The 20,166-nt window shown below is 34.4% G+C and overlaps 1 protein-coding gene across 7 annotated transcripts in view; it reads left to right on the top strand.

Annotated features, from left to right (window-relative positions):
* SLC4A7 (solute carrier family 4 member 7) overlaps nucleotides 1–20,166 on the top strand; it is a 94,243-nt gene that overhangs the window by 57,096 nt on the left and 16,981 nt on the right. For all 7 annotated transcript variants that reach the window (XM_036332801.1, XM_036332796.1, XM_036332800.1 and 4 more), the window contains 10 exons: nucleotides 1,374–1,531; nucleotides 3,269–3,356; nucleotides 5,068–5,214; nucleotides 7,739–7,845; nucleotides 10,081–10,255; nucleotides 13,824–13,957; nucleotides 15,134–15,379; nucleotides 17,449–17,554; nucleotides 18,242–18,403; nucleotides 18,739–18,852. In XM_036332801.1, coding sequence (XP_036188694.1) covers nucleotides 1,374–1,531; nucleotides 3,269–3,356; nucleotides 5,068–5,214; nucleotides 7,739–7,845; nucleotides 10,081–10,255; nucleotides 13,824–13,957; nucleotides 15,134–15,379; nucleotides 17,449–17,554; nucleotides 18,242–18,403; nucleotides 18,739–18,852 — 1,437 coding nt within the window. The remainder of the gene's footprint in view (nucleotides 1–1,373; nucleotides 1,532–3,268; nucleotides 3,357–5,067; nucleotides 5,215–7,738; nucleotides 7,846–10,080; nucleotides 10,256–13,823; nucleotides 13,958–15,133; nucleotides 15,380–17,448; nucleotides 17,555–18,241; nucleotides 18,404–18,738; nucleotides 18,853–20,166) is intronic.

Here is a 20,166-nt window from a genome sequence, read left to right as displayed (position 1 = left end):
GGATTTAAAAACAGAAAATGTATTTTTTAAAAAGGGGCAAAAACTACAAGTTCAAACTACAATAGAATTTAAAGAGTACTTTATGACTACTTCCGCATAATTGATTCTAGAGGCCATTTTAATATAATGCTGTTAAATTTAATTTGCTACAGGACTTTCAATGCTTTAATATTTTTGTATCCAATGTCATTTAATTAAATGTGATTATTCCAAGTAAGATTTGTTCAGTCTTTCATAACGCAAAGCATAGATCGCATTTTGCAGAAAGGGAGTTTAAATGACCATCTGTGCTATGCAACTTTGCTGCGTTTCGTGCTCTGCAATCATAGAAAGCCTTGCATATGGGACATTGACTCTACAAAAAGGCTGTTGTGCTAACTCGGTTATATTTTCACTGGTGCTCCTGTTATTTCAGACGAGTGAAAGTGTTCAGGGACTAAATTCAAGTTATTCTTATGAAATGAGCCCATGAGTATAGTTTACGTTATAGATCTCTAGACATGGCAGATGCCATTTATTTTTGTTCCTCTGTCACAGTTTTGCTTTTTTTTTTTACTTGGCCCATCCTTGTGTACACCTCCTGTCTCCTGTTGGGCAGGAGTCTGCCTCCTGGCACTGTAGTTGTGGCACACTGGGTGTGGGACTCAAGAGGCCCGCTGTAAGTGCTGCTTTCTTGTTAATGGATAGCCCTGTAAGTGGTTGTTTAGTGACTTGTGTGAAACTGTGTATAAATGACAAAGTTCCCATGCTTCGATATTCTGTGTGTGACCTTTCCTTGGTAATTATACACAGACAACCAAATTTGATTATATGGCACTACCATATATTTATACCAGTAATGGCTATTTATTTTCGTTTTAAATAAAAAATAAAAACAAAGTTTCCCCCCCATTTAGTGAAAATACTGGGGAATGCCCAGAGTTCTTTAAAATAGGACTTATAAAAAAGACAAAGGGACTAAGTCATTTCTAAGATGAAGTAATAGATTATCATGAAGTGAATATTTTTTAGCACTGTGTATAATTTCATGAACTATTGCTAGTTTGTGAACTATACTTTTGTCTTTAATTTTTAATGAATAGTGCTGTGTTCATTGAAAATTTTTTTTCTCGTTTCCATGTTTGATAATTTAGATCTCTGAAATAGTAAAGATTATGATAGTTGAAGCAATTGGGAGTATTTTTTCCTAGATGTATTTTGCTTGCCTTTTTTGTATTTGTCTACTCTCCATCCTTTGTGAGAATTTTGGGATTTATATCTTCTTTAGATCACCAGTTTAGTCTTGAAGGCATATTTTCTTTCCTGTTTCCCTCTAAATAGTCTTATAAACAGCATGTAAATTTTATTTTAAATGATTATTTATTTGTCAATAGGTTGATATGAATTTCATGAGGAAAATTCCTTCGGGAGCTGAGGCATCCAATGTTCTGGTGGGAGAAGTAGACTTTTTGGAAAGACCGATAATCGCGTTTGTGAGACTGGCTCCCGCTGTTCTCCTCTCAGGGCTGACTGAAGTCCCTGTTCCGACCAGGTAAAGAGTTTATTCCAATGAACGTGCTCTCAGCATGTCCAAAATCTAAGTTTTTTCATACTGAAGGAACATGTTCCATTATGTATGTAGTAAAATATCATTTTAATTGTTAATGTTGCCATTGTGCCAAAGGCTTTGACTACTAGGGGATAAAAGTATGATCTCTCTTTTTATTTTTGAATAACTTATTTTTATTGACTTTAGAAAGAGGAAGGAAGGGAGCGTTGGAGAGAGAGGGAGAGAGAGAAACATTGATTGGTTGCCAGAAATGGGGATCGAACCCAAAAACTGAGTATGTACCCTGACCAGGAATGGAATCCGCAACCTTTTGGTGTATAGGATGACAGTCCAATCAACTGAGCCACACCAGCCAAGGCCAATCTCTCTTCCTAAAACTAAAAAAACAAAGGAGTAGGGGGAAAGAGTATATCTATAATACTTCAACAATAAAGATAAATTAAAAAAAATAATTGCAGCATGAGAACATATTTCATTGATACCTTTATAAGAATTTTGTCATCTCAGGAGTTTTGGTTTAAAAAGTGGTACATTTTAGATACATGATCTGTGCAGGCACTGGAGTCAGAGAAAATGGAGTTGAATTTTTGCATTTCCACTTCTGTGGGAGGGTCAGACCTGACATAAATTTTCTAAGCTTCATTCGTAAAATGAGGATAATAATACATTATAGTTGGTTAAATTGATAATGCCCCTGAATTAGGCAAAGAGCTTTGTTCTGACCTGACCAGAATCTTTTGTTCAAAATACATTATGAGTAAAAATGAAAATAAGGGTAATATCCATATGAATAATTACCAAGTTGTGCTATAAAGAGTAATCAGTTCCTTAGCTATTGACTGTATAAACTTAATTCCAAATGAGAATAATTTAAAAATATTTAAAAATTATTTTTAGAATAGTAAATCTGAGGAATTAATTGCAACTTGATTGAAATGTACATGCCTATTTTCAATATGCTTTACTGAGGTGCATTAATGGTGTAGTATTAAGATAAATGAGAAAAATAATTCTATAGATTCATATTTACATTCTCATAAAATAGGAAGATGAATACTTCTAGTTTGGATAAGTGTAAATATTAACATTTTACTGTCATTAATAAGGACATAATTAAATAGGAAGTTAATTACTTTTTATTTAGTCACCATAAATAAATAAAATAAAAAAGTAATAGTTGGTTTGGTGACAAATTTGGAGCTATAGATAAAAATTCATTTTCCTTCCAAAGGAATTAGTTCCTTTTTTACTACTATACTAATATTAGTCTTAATCCAGATTATATTTTGAGGATTTGTGGATTTTTTTGTGTATACTCTTTAATTATTTTACTAGGCAAACCTTTTAAGTACTTCAATGAAATTGGTATTCACTAATTTATTTATTTATTGTCAAACAGACCAGAGAAAATTGTTTACTCAAATTCAAAAGGATATAGAAGATGGGAATTTTTAATGTAAAACACTCAATTTCTAAATTACTGTCTTACCCTAAGAAAGATGGGAAGTGATAACTTAGTAGGAAGTTAATTATGAATGCCTTTCTTAGTTCTGTGATCTGCTTTAGGCTGAGTAGAGTTGCCAACTTTTTTCAGTGATTGGGGTGGGCAGATGATCAGTGTTTTTGTGTTGATATTTCAGTGATTTTTTTTTATGATTGCTGAGATTTATGTGTGTATGTTGTTTATGTTTAAATGTGTGTATTTTAATGTTTTCTTAGGTTTTTGTTTTTGTTACTGGGTCCAGCAGGCAAGGCACCACAGTACCATGAAATTGGAAGATCAATAGCCACTCTCATGACAGATGAGGTAATTACATACCCTTTGAAGTGGACACTGATTATGAAGTGTATACTATATAAAGTCCCTTTTGAAGTGGAATTTCAAATCCTTTTGGACACCAATTATGAAGCATATAATATTTATTATAGTTCTCTTTTATAGCGATGCTTAAAAATTGACCTTGCTGTATGTAATATTTTATCTCATATTCACTCTTTTTGTTAATTGAATTTATTGGGGTGATGTTGATTAATAAAATATATAGGTTTCAGGTATATCTCATATTCACTCTCTTCAACTGTTTTGCCTTTGTTACGGTCTTCAGGACAATTCTGTCAGGATCAGTGGATATTTTTTTATTTTCTCCCCTACATTTGAAATTATTGATTACCTTCTAGAAATTATCTTCATCCTGGATTTTAGGATATATTTTCTTTTGGGTTTCCTTGGGGCTTTGTCTTTTTCTCTTTCCCCCCTTTTTTTCCTCTAGTTTCTTTGTTCCATTTGTGAACTTCACCTTTGACCATGACCTGTATTGATCAGGACTTCTCTCTCTTTTGGAGAGGCTCCAGCCATCTCTGCCGTGTGTCCCTAAGGTATCTGAAACCCCAATTACCTGAACCTGACCTCCTTTGTCTGTCCTGTCTCAAACAGTTGGTCACCACATTCTGTTGATTTTACCTCCTTAATATCTTTAGCATCTAACCTGCCACCTCCACTGCCACTTCTCTGGTTTACACCCTACCTTCTTCTCTTTGGTGATTAAAGTGGGCTTTCCGAATCTTAGCATAGTCTCCTCCACACTACCAATTACATGCAGATTTCAATATATCATTATCTTGATCCATATATGTCAGTGCCATCTTGTTATATACTTATGTTTAAACCTAAAATCTTTGCCATTGTCTGAATAGGGTCTGTCTGATCTGGCCTCTGCATACTTCTTGAAACTCATATCCTCCCCCATTTTCCCTGGCCACATTAGTTTCCCTTTTGTTCCTCAGATGTGTCATGTTCTTTTCTGCCTCTGGTCCTTTACAATGGTTATTCCCTTTGCCTGAGTTCTCTTCTACCATCTCTTCCCTCTGCATGGGTTTGTCCCTTATTTCATTCACATTTCTCCTACAGGATTACCTCCTGTAAGACTTTCATTCACCTGTTCTATTTTTAATCACAGCATTCATTTTTACCTGCAATTATGTATTTATGCAATTAACTTCTTTCACTATCTTGCTCCCTAGGGCTCTTGAGCACAGGGACCTTGCCTTATCTGTCTCCATTGCGCTCTCCAAGTGTTTAGAATTGTGCCTGGCAAATAGTAGGCACCTAAGTAAATATAAGCGATCAAATAAATTAAGTGTTTAAGTAAAGTTGATTGTACATCCATGAGTATTGGTTTAGGATAAATGACATTTAATACCCCAGAAGTGGAAAGACAGGCTGCAGTATTTTATTCAGTAATGAATTGCTGAGTATTTCCCATGTAAAAATTTATCTTTTTAAAAATTATTTTGCCTTAACACATCACTATTTTATTTTGTTTTATTATTACTGATAATTCATCTGATAATACTAATAATGGGTTATTTTTTATAGTTATTACCCAGGGTGGGATAAGAGGTTAGGTAATTATCTTTATTGTATACTTATTCATGTTATCTGAAGTGGATTTACTTTGTATAGAACTTTCTTTCAACTTTAAAATTCTTTTACTCAGTGTTTTTTTTCCTTCCTTTAGATTTTTCATGATGTAGCTTATAAAGCAAAAGACAGAAATGACCTCTTATCTGGGATTGATGAGTTTTTAGATCAAGTAACTGTCCTACCTCCAGGAGAGTGGGATCCTTCTATACGCATAGAGCCACCAAAAAGTGTTCCTTCTCAGGTAAGAGTCCATACAGTATTTGAGGTACATTTACAACATTAAAAAGAAATACTTTATACATTTAAAAGAAATTTTTTTATTGACTTCAGAGAGAAAGGGAGACGGAGAGAGAGATAGAAACATCAATGATGAGAGAGAATCATCAGCTGCTTCTTGCACGCCCGCTACTGGGGATCAAACCCGCAACCCAGGCACGTGCCCTTGACCAGAATTAAATCCGGGATCCTTCAGTCCACAGGCCAACGCTTTCTTCACTGAGCCAAACCAACCAGGGCTACTTTCTACATTTTTAAAAATCAAAACTGTATGTAACACTCAGAGAAGTTATACCCCGATATGTCCCCTTGATGTTCTCATCTCTGTACCACCTTCTGTGGGCTACCATTTGTTACTAGGTTTTTGTTTATCCTTCTAGTTTTTATTCAGTACAAAGAAATATGAACCTACAGTTTTATTTTCTTCTCTTTCTACCAAAAGTTAATATACTATGTGTACTGTTTGGCACCTTGCTTCTTTTTATATAACAACATATTTTGGTTATCTGATCATTAGAAATATTCCTTGTTCTTTTCTCACCGTTTTGTTTTATCCTGTTTATTGGATATATCATAGTTTATCCTATCCCTCGGCTTAGGATATCTTTGGTCTTTTGCTACAAACCACATCATGGTAGTGATATGCCATATTAGTCTTATGCAGATAGAGCTGTAGGATAAATTTTCAGAAATAGGATTGCTAACTCGCATGGGAGTTATAATTTTAGTAGGTGATTAGCAGAATCTCTTAAGTAGATTGGTCCATAGATTTTTGTTCAATCTTTGTGTTTTGGTATTATCATTATACTTGTTTTATAAAAAACTTTTTAAGTTTTCCTTTTTCTGTGTTCTTAAAACTTTAAAATGGCTTGGAATAATTTGGTTCTGAAAGTTGGAAGAATTCTTTTGTAAAGTTTTCTGAGCCTGAATATTTTGTTATATGTTAGGCTTCAACAACTTGCTTATTCTGTGGAAATTGGTTTGTGTAAGCTTTCTATTTTTTTCTAAGGTCAGTTTTAGTAAATTATTGTAACGATTTCCCTCTTTTCTGTCAGTTGGAAAATTGTGTTTTCCTAGTTTATTTATTGTGTTTTCCTTTATTTCATCAAGGTTTTAAATGTGTTTGTATAGGGTTGTACAGTATAGTCTCTTTCTTTATAGATATGTATATATATAAATAATTCCCCTCAGTTTGTGAAGTTGCCTCCTTGTTGTGATTGGCTTATGGTTTATCATATTTTTAAATAGAGCAGCTTAAAAATATAATTTTAGTTTTTTTTAATGTATTTTGTTTTTCTAACTCAATTTCTGCTTTTTAGTTGTTTTATTTCTTTCAGGAAAGATTTTCTTTTTCATTTTTTTGTTTCAACATTTCCTGAGCATAGATGCTTAATTCATTTTTCTTAATAAAATTGTTTGTTTTCCAGAAAGTCCATGATTTTGTTTTCTTCCTTGAGCTAAGATGTAATTTAGATTTTTATTTTGATATTTTCAAATGGTAATTTTATGATTATAGATAAGTCTTTATACTCTATACATATTGAACATATAAACCAGGTAGTTTTAAGTCATCTAGAGTCTTTGAACCAGGGGATCTCCTGGGATGACCCCACCCACCCACCTTTCTCTCCCTCTCTCTCCCCCCTGCTCCTTCTACTTCCCTCCCTCTTCCTCCTCCTGCTCCTTCTCCTTCTTTTTCTCTAATTCTTTCTCTTTCTTTTAGGCCCAAGTAACCAATTAAAAACTCACTCCTTAGAGCTCGGCGGCCAATCCGCAGGCGGCCCCGCCCCAGCCCCTCCCAGGAGAGGGGGTGCAGAGGACCCTCAGCCACTGGGAGAGGCTGGGAGAGGCTGGGAGAGGCGGCCTGCCTGGCTCACTGCTGCCGCGGGGCAGCCCGCCCAAAAACAAACAAACAAAAAAACTCACCCCTTTCTTTTCAAGTGAGAATAGTACTCTTGAATTTGTAATAAAATATAATGGGATATTGATTTTTTATGCTTTTAATAACCCTTGTGCTATTTATATCTTAAGGGAAGTATCTTAGTAAAAGAAAACTTGCATGTACATTTTTCTTAATGTTAAGTACATTTTTAGTAGTTAACATGAGCAGTATTTTAAAAATTCTGGTATGAGCAATGCTTTTATTGGCTATTTATGTTCCTGTTGCTGAATAGTAATTTAAAATGGTGTGTATGAATGTGTTTGATAGAGTATTTGATAATTAGAGTATAAAATGGAGCAAGCTGAGCTTGAATTTAGAAATATTAATAGACAAATATTGGCTTCTGTTTTAAAGTAGAGCTGATTTAAAGTAGCAGCTGATGTTAGGAAGCATCTTTTTTCTAGGAGCACAGCACGTGCACATGCACACACATGTGTATATATATCCATCCAGTAAGAGATCTCATGCTCCCTCTGAATTGAAGAAGCCATCTCAGCCTTCCTAAATAAACATTCTGAAAGTGTGTTTTTGTGTGTGTGAAATGCAGGAAAAGAGAAAGATTCCTGTATTTCCCAATGGATCTGCCCCCAGCTCGGGTGAAACTCATAAAGAGGCTGCTGACCATGCTGGGCCTGAGCTACAGAGAACTGGACGGTGGGTACAAATACTGATACAATGTGGGTGTCTTTGGAGACTAGGGTTTGAATTGATGAAAAAGGCACAAAAAGTCTTTTTCTTTGCAAATATTTGAACCTAACCTTGCATGGTATTTTTTTTATATTAAAAAAATGCCTTATTGTATAGGTATGAGATACTGAAGGAAATTAATATATATTTAAAGATAATTTTACTAGTATATACTTGGGTTCTGTATACCAAGCTTTAATTTATAATGAAAATACGCACCATGTTAAGAATTTTGTACAGTTATATAGTAGGTTAATTTTCAAAAAGGTTTTTAAAGAAAGTGTGGAGTTCTATTGTAATTCTCCTTATGAAATTAGAGAATTATGGAAACAGAAAGGAATTATAACCAAATTTTTTTGTGTGTGTGCATAGACTTAATTCTCTTAAAAGGGCATTATATCATACGATAATGTAAAATTAGACAAGTATTATTAATCCATGGTATTGATCTCTGGAAACCTAGTTAGAAAAATTGTTGCAGTTGTTCATTTTTGGGGAATAAAGAATATATTGCCAGGTGTAAACATTGCCTTAAAATATTTTGTAGAAGTAGAGAAATGTTGTTTTACTTTTTATGTAGAAAAGCATGGGATATTGATAACCTTTTGTCCACTGGTGGTCTCTGTAGAAGTAAATATTGAATCTTGAATATTTATTTAAAAAGCAGGATATCTTATACAGTATTAGGGATAGTAATGACATGCCTAAATAATACTACATAGAAAAAAAATAACATGGTATACTAAATATAAACTTTAGAGAAGCTTAAACTCACAATTAATCCATTGACTAATATATTAGTCTCTTGTGAATATAATAGGGTATAAGATTGTCCCCATGCAAGAGGTGTTGGTCTGATACTAGCTATTGTTATAATTATTTCCTCAAACTTCAAATTGAGATAGGATTGACACATATGTAACACCTTAATCAATAAAGAAAAAAAATTGAGATAGGATTAGTCACTGAGAAGTGCTAAGGCCTCCATTGATCTCATGGTCACTCATCTGAAAGCTTTATATAAGCTGTTAAATAATCAATTATTGATTTGATGGTGTGATTTTATTTTTAGATTATCATTGGCACCTTTATTATTGCAAGTTAATTCCCCTTGCTGTCAGATTATCTATAGGGTAACTTCTTCCACTTGTCAGTGTGTGTTTAGGATCTATTTCACTATTAAAAAAAAAAAAAAAAAAGCTAGAAGGGTAAAGCTTGAAATATCCAAAGCATTTGAAAGCATAAGATTAATTTTTTTGGAGTGTTTTTACAGTAGGGATTTGAATGATTATATATATTTTGAGTCACAAAACGTTTTTGAATTATCGATTTGTCGCAAGTATTTATTGAATACTTATTATGTCCCAGGCAGTGTTCTTAGACACAAGATGATGACACTGAATAAGAAAAAGTCTGCTCCTTACAGAGCTTATATTTTAGTGGAATGCTTTCAAGTTAACTGTATCCAAAAGTTTGACTTAAAAAAAACCTCACACATTGAAATGACACACACAGCTTTGATGTGCAAATATAGATTTTTATATTTATTAAAACTTGCTAGTAATATGTGCACTAGTTTGACTACAAATAAAGTAAATTGCATACACTGAAGTACTTTTTAGGCTTTTTTCCTGGACCAGAAATATTTATACTATTAAAGTGCTAATTTAAAAAGTAATTGAAATTATTTAATTTACAACTGAGTGGATCTATGCACAGCATACTCTATTTATATTAAAGGGTATTTTGGGGGCTTATAATTTATGTTATAATTGCCTTCCTGCTATTTCTGACACTTGCCTTTAAGATTTATAGTGTAGATAATAATTATTAGAATTGTTTATGCATATTTTCATGAATGGGTGGTTAGGTTTTATTTACTTTTATTGTACATTTTCTTGCCCATTTGTGTCTGAAATTACATTTACTCATATAAAATCATTTGCCTGCAGTTTTTTCAGTATGTAGTCCATGAAATATAGATGTTTATGTCTCTTAACTTAGTGAGATCAACCTTTCTTCTACCAGTGGGTTAGATTAAATGAGTATATCTTCTGTAATTTATACCATGATTTAAATAGGATATTAATTTTTGTTGACAAAACACTAGACACCAGCAGTTTTATGTAGCCCATAGTTTTAGATTGCAATAGCTAGAATCCTCTAGTGTACAGTTTGACGAGTTTCATCTCACCTATTTAGGCTTTTTGGTGGTTTGATACTTGACATCAAAAGGAAAGCACCTTTTTTCTTGAGTGACTTCAAGGATGCATTAAGTCTGCAGTGCCTGGCCTCGATTCTTTTCCTATACTGTGCCTGTATGTCTCCTGTAATCACTTTTGGAGGGCTGCTTGGAGAAGCTACAGAAGGCAGAATAGTGAGTACAAAGATTGGTAGCGGCCAGGCTCTTAGCTCTTCAGAGGCAAGTGTCTGTGTGCATTTGTCTCACTATTCCTACTTTTATCCGAAGAGTCTACCCACAGCATGATTAACCTGTCCAAAAGCAGACTTCCCCCAAAGGTAATTGCTATGGAAAACATGGGGAAGCCATATGAACAGGAGAAGATGCACAGTTGAGGTAAAAAATAAAAATAAAATTAAAAGAAGAAGAAAAAGAAGAAGAAAAGTTTATCCTGGCTTGCTGGATGAATGGTTTTATAAATTGAGTAAAAGGCTTTGTTGTCTGTCTGGGGGAGAAGGGTCTGGTCGGGGGGAGTCTGCTTGAACTGAGTCCGGGTGGGTTGTGGGTGGAGGATTTTACCACTGGGGCCACGTCACATCCTGTAAGGCATCATAGGATTAGGTACAGCCATGTGAGTGATATTTACTCATCAGCCCTGGCGGGTAGGCCCGGACTAGACTGTTTGGAAGAAGAGAACATAATTGTGGACAAATGATGGATTTTTGAAGTGGTGCTTGCTTTAATTTTGCTGTTAACTAAATTTGTGTGAAAGTAGTCAAAGCTTGTCATTGGAAAGTATAACTGAAACCTGCATCTGTAATTTGACATGACTGAAATGAAAGTTTTTATGCTTTTTGTTCTTGACTAAAATGAAAAGTTTTTATGTTTTTTTTTTTCTTTCGTTTTTGTTTTGATCTTGGTAATATTGTATTAGGGGCTGTGGGAGTATAACTGAATAGTGCTTTGTAAAATCTTGAAGACAAGTTTTTGTTTATATATATTTTAATGGCTTTTAAATGAAATGATTTGTAATTCTTAAGTGTATTTTATTTAATTATATTTACTCTTGGGGAGAAAATTGACTTTATTTTTTATTTTTTTACAAATAAAAGGTTAAGAAATAGTCAAAGCTAAGTAGTGATATTTTTTAATTAAAGTATTTCATGAGCTGAACAGGAGATAAAACTGACAATTGAAATTTCCTTTCAGCTCAGTTTATTTTCAATTACTTAGATAATATTCCCTTACTCTGTAATCACTGTATTAAAGGCATATAATTTTTTGTAAGTTGCTTCATGTGCTGACATGAATTGTACATGTAACTCTGCTGGTCCCCATGGAATTGTGTCTCATCTGTTTCCATCATGGAAATACTGCTTTGCTCTTGGACTGTGACTGTCTCTCTCTGCCTACCCATCTCATCCTGCCATCTAATGCCACGTGCTTGTGATAGTGCGTTAGGCACCGGAGGAATATAGACTAGTGTTACACGAGCATGCATCTTCTGCCCTCCATGATCCTAACCTAAGGGGGAAAAAGACTAGATAGGACATTACCATGTCCTGGGTGCTGGGCCACGCAGGAGTCAGATCAAGGAAGAGCCGTGGGAGTTGAAATAATGGAAATGGAGAGTTCAGAGTGGGTTATGGAGGAAGGTGGTTTGGAAATGTGTTTGTTTTCAGATGCTTTATGAGAACTTCAACTATAGAAGGAGACGGTAGGAGGAGGAATTCCAGAGTTTGTAGTGATCAGGGAGGAATGAGTAGATTGGGAGCAGTTGAGACAAGTGGGGCTTGAAACTGAGAATAGATGGAGATAATTTACAGGGAGAGCAGGTGAGGAATGGAGGAGGGATGAGAACAGGAGGAAAATGGCCCAGCATATCAGATACAGGCGCAGTCAAGAGCTCAGGATGAAGTAATTTTGCAAAAACCAAAACAGGTTTTTGAAGAGGACAGACTAGAAGGGAGTGTTTAGTGTCACGGCAGTGGGGAGGTGTGTGGGGAACAGAAGGGTGGGGCTATGGGTGGGTAAAACGGAAACTTGTGAATGTGGGGTGGGGATGGCAGGTAGCAGGGCTGTGACTTCTTTAGGGCAAGACCTGGTTCAGTTTGGGCATGAGCATAGAAATAGTTTTAAAAATAGATCTGGGTAAAGGACTTGGTAAATGTGGCAATAAGGGGTTGGGCGTGGTGAAAGGAAGGTCTTCATGTTGCCGCTTTGCTTTTTCAATACCATGTTGGGAAGGACACTGTAGTTTTGTGCCTATCTGTCCCTGTTAGCATTTCTTTATTTGCCATCTCTTTGCTTTGCTTCTCAAATTTTTTTTCTATTTCTAGATACCATTTAATACGTAAATATGCATACTCTATTTTAACTAAGGATTTTATAATGGCTTAGCAGCATCTTCTAGGACAAACTGCATCTACGGGCAAGAAAAATTCATTTTATACAATTAACAACTAGATTCCTAATATGAACACTTTTAAATTTTGCCAAAAGTCAGGTTTGTTTTTCTAAGAGTTAAATAATACTTGTACCGCATATTATTATTTTGTGATTTTAGTTTTGGAAGGTGCTGTTTATTGCTGGCAATGAGAATTACTACCATTTGTTAAGTACATTCTGCAATGCTAGATGCTAGTCTTGCTAGGTTTTCCCCACAGTTCTCCTGGCTAAAATCACCCCCCTATTCAAAAACGAGAGAAGTTGGGCTCAAAAAGTTTTAGGTGTGTCCATGGCTTAACACCTAGTAGAAACCAGTCTTAACGCTTCAAATCAGGTTCTCAAGCCCTGCTCTTGGCCTGATGTCATGCTGTCTCCAGTTCCTAGGGGGTTGTTTCTCACAAGCTTCTTTTCCTTGTCTTTACTTACCAATAATGGGCTTTTCCTTTCTTGATAGTGCACTCCAGTCCATCTTGATCTTTGTGAATGGTAAACTATCCTTTTCCTTCTGATCCCTTCCGTTTGTCTAGTGGCCTAGCCTAACTCCCTTACTACTTAATAATGTAAAGGTAGAATGTAATGTTGTTAGTGGTCTAAAATTGGCTACTAGTTTTGATATAAAATTTCTCTGAGTCTTTTCATTTTCTCATTTTATCTTCTGTTACCAAACTTTAATAATAGTAAGATACTTTCTCACTTATGATTGCTGTCAGTTTTATAAAGAGATTTTCCCATCTGTTTTATTTATGTTAAGCATTTCATTTTTGATATCTGTTGTTTAAGCCTATCATATTAGATTAATTTCTTTAAAATGTGTGAAAATTGATCTTTAGAAGTCAATGGGAAAACAATAGTATCACATGTTAATTTCTTATCTGTTTGAAGGAGTCTTTTTCCTAACAGGATATCGAGTATTTAATGTTTTCTGTTTTTAAAATGAACTATTTCAGACATACAAAAATATTCAAAATAATATATATATCTTTGTATTCACCACAGGCTTAAGAATAAGACATCTGTAGATAGAACTGAGAAATGTCTTCCATTTATTCCTCCCTCCTTGACTCTCACAGTTTTGAATTAAGGTTGATAACAAATGTTCACTTTTAATATGCAAAACCAAAGCAATTTTCCCTTTGTATTTAAAATGTATTTTTCATTTTCTGTACTTAAAATACAAATTTGAAATTCAAAGTTGTGTTTGCTTTATATTTTTATTTGATTCATATTTTTTATTTTCTAGATGTCTTATATGTATTATATGTTAGAGATATATTTATGATTGTTGCTTTTATTCGTTTCTTTTTTCCTTAAACAGAGTGCAATAGAGTCTCTTTTTGGAGCATCATTAACTGGGATTGCCTATTCGTTGTTTGCTGGGCAACCTCTAACAATATTGGGGAGTACAGGTCCAGTTTTAGTGTTTGAAAAAATTTTATTTAAATTCTGCAGGTACGTAATAATTACCTATTTCTCACATGTGTTTGAGTATGTGTATAATTGTATATTATATTGTTTTTAACTTTAGGTGAAAGTACATTATATATTTAATATAGCTGAAAAAGAAGATCTGATCAATATGTCTATTTAACATTTTTGTGTTACTGTGTGGTTGACCCTGCTCTGGCCCCTGTCATCATTTCTACCCCAGTCACTTTGAGTAGAAAATCAGTGGATTTGAGTACTGATAAGCAAATCACTTAAAGGGCAACAAAAATTCTTTGTGCTAGAGAATTTCAACTCAGTAAGAACATGTTAGTCTGAATTGTTTATTAGATGGTATATTGGACTTACAAAAGAAGTTTAGGAAGGTGGATCTTGAGGGCTCAAGCTGACTTTATCCCTTGGGCCTATTCCACAGAGGGAATTGGCACAGTTGAGGGAGATACCCATTTTCACTGGCAGGGCTGACAGTGTGGGAACCATTGCCGGTACTGTGTCTGGTAGACTTGGAATTCGATATTGCCAGTCTTGTTCCTTTTGTGAGATAAATGCAACTGAATATTTTAGCCTGGAGCAACCTGATGCTATTAAATATTGGATCCTCTCACTCCTCTTAACTCTGATTCTTTCTTCACTGAACACACTGATTCTGATCCTGATCTGGCACATGAGACAGACTAATAGAGGATGCAGTTACCTGTAGTAATTTCTCAATTAAATTGAATTAAAAATTGAAGTCACTTTTTCTGTAGATACTGGTGGTAGAGGAGATGGTGGTGGTGATGGCGGTGATGGTGGGGCAGCAGTGTGGTCACCATGTTGACACGAAAGCACCCGGGTCTTCTGAGAGAGTCACGTTCTGTTGTTCTACAGACAGCTTGTCTGTCGTTGACTCCTCATAACTGACTTCTGAAGTGAGGTCTTTGTTTTTTTGAAATGTTTATTGCCTAGCAGATTTTCACTATAAATCTTTTATGTAAGTAAAATATAACCATTAAGCATGCTAAGAAAAAGCTAGTCTTCCTTTGAAGCAGAAAAACACAGCTTCCGTTAGTCATTATTTTGTTGTTCTATGATTTATGACTCTTACGTTGTTTTACTGTTCTTATTGCTTGTGATGACAGTTTTAAGTATAAATACTGTTCCATTAGTGTTGATCCTGTTCACGTTTTTCTTTTTAAACAGAGATTACCAGCTTTCCTATTTGTCTTTAAGAACCAGTATTGGTCTGTGGACTTCTTTCTTGTGCATTGTTTTGGTTGCCACAGATGCAAGCAGCCTTGTGTGTTATATTACTCGATTTACAGAGGAGGCTTTTGCAGCTCTCATTTGCATCATATTCATCTACGAGGCTTTGGAGAAGCTCTTTCATTTAGGAGAAATATATGCATTTAATATGCACAACAATTTAGATGAACTGACCAGCTACTCGTAAGTGTCTCTGATTCCCTCTAATATTAAAGTGCATTTTTTTGCAGAGATGTCTGAGCCTAAGAATGGACGTTTTTTGCGATGTGATGCTCACTGTATCGAGCTGAAATTACCCAACTAGCCATGTGAAGGTTGACTTGTTACAGATGAGATTTTACCAAAGCACTCAGAGGACATGAATCCAGTTGAACAGATTCACTTATTTTTATTCTGTAAATGTGATTCTGCATTTGATGGTCTTACGTGGAGAAATGTAGTTATCAACAAATAAGAAAATAACTTCCTTCTTACCTTCATAAGGCCCAAATCCCTGTACTCTTCTGATTCCTTCTATATGTCTCCTCCATACTCCTTCCCTTGCCTGCCGTGCAAGTTCTGAACTTTGATGGTCAGAGTAGGGAGGGCTATGAAAATTCCTTTAAGACAAGCATGTCAAGCTCAAAGGCTAACTCGGGCCAAATAAACAAGGTTTAAGTTTATGTGGGCCGCAAAAAACAAAAGCTTCCATTTTCATAGAAATGTAGGTTTATTTCAATAGAGATATGCTGAATACAAAGGGTTGAAATAAATGAGTAATTGTTAACATAAAATAATAGAACATTTTCATAACAATATTTTTTCTTGAACATTAACTTAACAGACATTGAATAACTGCACAAATTAATAAGTGTAACGCAAATAAACCTATTTTTCTTGTTCTCCGAAAGCGAAATATTTCCTGTTGCGCACACCAAACAAGTCAGTCCACGACTAATGACGTGGCAATCGGCTGCTAAAATATTTGCTGCTAGTATTAGTGGAGAGACTGGTGCACCTCCGTATAAGGCACATGAGGGAAATGAATGCAACACGATTATAGTAGTCATTAGCGAACATTGTAGTTCGTTATTAATAATTATGTATAACAGGATATTATAAAAATTAAGTTACGAAATTTTTATTAAAACGTTTCTCACATGCTGTTATACTGGCTGGGCCGCAAAAAATATTCTTTGTGGTCCGCGAGTTTGACATGTTTGCTTTAAGACATTCACCTGTTTGAAAATATTAGGTGACACTTTGATGCCGAATCTATTTTGTGCTATCTTCTTTGCTCTTAAACTATTTAATTTTTTTTAATGTTATTTTTTTGTTTCTTTTGCTGCTCCTTTGACCTCTTTGAAGCGTGGTTTTTAGAGTGATGCTTCCTTCTGGTTAACTGAGTAATTACCGTGAACATCATTTGTTCAGCTAACATTCTGTGGGCACGTGCTACGAATGTTGCATCATTTGTGTCATAGTGTTCCTTAACTATTCATATGTATGTAGAAACTGAGGCTCTTGGAGATTAAAATTTGTCTTGGGTCAAACAGCTAGTAAATAAGAGAGCCTGGATTGAATCCAAACTCCAGCCTCTTGCCTCTCCTCAAAGAGCTCATAATTTAATTGGGAATATTCCTGTTTGTTTTCAAGTTTTAAATTCACACTAGCGATTTCTTTGCTTGTGTGTGTGTGTGTGTGTGTGTGTGTGTGTGTTTTCAACCATTTCTTTTAGGTGGGTGAGTTAGTTCTGGATATGAACTAAAACTATGATCTTCTAATGACTGTTCTAAGCTTGTCCTGATGGAAAACTGTGTTACTTACTTCTTTAAGAATGAGCCTTAAGACCAATAAAGAAAGAGTAGGTAGGGCTTGCCAGAGTACAAGGAATTAACGGGAGTATAACTTTTATTGGGAATCTATGCGTGATGTGTGTGTGGGGATTAAGTACATGAGATTTAGTGGAGAGTAAACTTGCTAAAAATTTTCTCAGATTTTTAAAGAAATTAGTAACCCCTCCCAAAGAAATAGGTCTAACTAGTTTCATTAAGTAACATCTCACTGTTATTTGTACTAGTTACGCTTTATTTATGTAAGCCAAACCTCATTCCATTCTATTGTTTCTGATGTGTTTTCATTTTCCTCTTACTCATGCTTTGCAACATGGAAAAATTAGGAAGTCAAAAGCTACCACTTTGTGGTGTCAATTTAATAAAATATAAACATGAAATACAGGATCCTAAAAATTTCACCCTGTTCTAATTTCTCAGATGTGTATGTATTGAACCTCCTAATCCTAGCAACGAAACTCTGAAGGTGTGGACGGAAAAGAATATAACGGCACATGATATTTCATGGGGGAATCTCACTGTCTCTGTGAGTATATTATAAACTAAAGGATTTTGCAACTATTAACCTAGTTCTTTAGCTTTTTCTGAGTAGACCTACATTTTCTTCTTGATTGATGTATATATAGTATGTTTTCAAAACATAGTATTAGGTTGACCAAGTAGGAGTTAACCACATTTTTATGTATCATGCCCTAAAAAAGTATAGGCTGAAACAAATGAAGTTGGTATAGGAAAGAAAAGACAGACTTCCAAAATATAATTATTTGACTTCCAAAATATAATTATTAAAAAATATGTTAATATACTTTTTTTTCTAATTCCACTTAGATTCATAAATTCAAAGGAAGTATACACTAGGACTGTGGTTACACATAGAGTTGATAGTTACAACAGCTCATATCCACTTGTCCTGCCTTCTGATTTTTGGTTCATCTACTCTATGAACAACTTAGTTAGAAGACCACGAATGTTCTGCTAATGTCCTGAATGTCAAACCATAACATCTCTGAACTCAGAATGTGTCTTAACAGTTGATGGTGTGTTAGTTAAAGTTGAGTTGGAAGTGTTTTTTTCCTTTTGAATGATATATAAAATTGATGGTGTGTCTTACAATCAGTAGCATCTTAGAGTCTGTGAAATTTGTTAATACTTTATTGGACATCTCAGAATCCCCTTCAATCCCTCCTTTTTCTATTTTTTCTCTTTTTCCCAGGAATGTAAAACCTTGCACGGTGTATTTGTAGGATCAGCTTGTGGTCATCATGGGCCTTATATTCCAGATGTGCTCTTTTGGTGTGTTATCTTGTTTTTCACAACATTTTTTTTGTCCTCATTCCTCAAACAATTCAAGACCAAGCGCTATTTTCCTACTAAGGTAATTGGGGTATAATTTTGGAGTTCTGGTAATATATTGTTTGGGGGTTAGTACTTTTTATCAAATAGTTTGAAAGAAATTATTCATAGTAAAAATGTATATTATGCGTCTGAGCTAGCAGTAGGAAAACAACAGTACTTTGAGAGATGGTAGGTTAGTTGTGAAATGTGTTTCCTATCATTTGGGAAAAAATATTAGATATAAATGTATTTCACTGACACATTGTCACTAATTAAACCTCCTTCACACTTTCTAGTGGCATATTTTAATCTGAAAGATATGAATTATTTATAAAGGATGTCTGTATTTATATTAACATAATTCTTTTAACATAGGTGCGATCGACAATCAGTGACTTCGCTATATTTCTCACAATAGTAATAATGGTCCTAATTGACTACCTTGTAGGAGTTCCTTCTCCTAAACTTCACGTTCCTGAAAAATTCGAGGTAAGGATTAAAATACTTGGCTATTTGTTACTTAGGCATACCATTCTACTTTAAACTGTGTAGGTAGTTATTTTTAAACTGTGCATAGTCTCTCTGAAAAGCTAATCCTTGAAAGGAAACATTTTATTTCCCACATATATAAATAGAATGACCAGATGCAAAGCTGCAAGTGGACCCGTTTAGGAAATAAGCAAGTAGGTATGAAAGCTAGTCCATTCTGGAGAATGAATGAAAATATCCATGGTGAAGAGTTGAGAGACATTAAAAAAATTTGACCCTGTTCTCATAGCTGGAGTTCATGATGTTCTTTCCAGGCAAAAGAAACATTCTTTATTTTCTTTTAAAGAACTAAATCAAACTTGAATTTTTGAGTAGCAAGGACATTCTTGTTAAATTTCTAGAAGGATAGTATATCTGACAGGAGAGAATCAAATGTTCTCCCATAAGAAAAAGGACACTCATTGTGAACATCCATGAACCCTTTGTTTTCATTAGCAAACGCTGGTTCTTTTGTGTACAATATACTGTACCCAATATAGCACCTAAAAATATTTTCCTGTCCAAGTTAGAGGTGGCAGCTTTTGAATAATTTCTGGAATTTATTCTGAGTCAAGTATTTGTGTTACTGCTTACAGTTACATTTAGCAGATTAGATGACTTCTTTCAGAAGAAGGTTTAAAGGTGATTAGGAATAAGGAATATAATGAAGATAATTTTAGTCTGTTTTATCTTTCACTGGGATAAAAAGAAATAACATTATTTTTAAAACCAGCGATTTCCAAAGTAGAGTGCATGGGTAGAAAATGATCCACTAAAATTATTTACAACTTCAATTTATATCTTTATCTAAAAATAAGAAAAATTAAGCCTTATACTATTTACTACATGAATTTTACTCTATGGATAACCAAACATTAGTAACATAACAGGTAAATGAATGTAGAGCCATTGGGTATATATGCTCACTTTCATTTATAAAAACTTTTTATATGTTTGCTGCTAAGAGTGTATAATTTAAAAAGTTTGGAGACCTTTGCTTAAAAGCATAGATTTTGAGCCACTAAAGATTTTAGGTCAGGAAGAGATGGCTACATGAAAGTCATTCTATTTTTACCAATTCTTATGAATAAATGAAGCTCTCAATTAATATTGCTTCAAAATATTGATGTATTTTCCTGTAGTGATAGCCTCACTTCCTGATTCAGATTCCTAAATATATCCTTGTGATTCTTTTATTGATCTAGCTTTCAAGTAGCAGACTGATTTCCAGGGGCATAAAATGCACTTGGGGAAACAGTTCAAGGAACTCTTAAG

The sequence above is a fragment of the Myotis myotis genome, unplaced genomic scaffold (genome assembly GCF_014108235.1).
Source record: "Myotis myotis isolate mMyoMyo1 unplaced genomic scaffold, mMyoMyo1.p scaffold_m19_p_13, whole genome shotgun sequence".
Taxonomy (NCBI): Eukaryota; Metazoa; Chordata; class Mammalia; order Chiroptera; family Vespertilionidae; genus Myotis; species Myotis myotis.
Note: the sequence above shows the minus strand (reverse complement) of the source record. Positions and strands in the feature narration are given on the sequence as shown.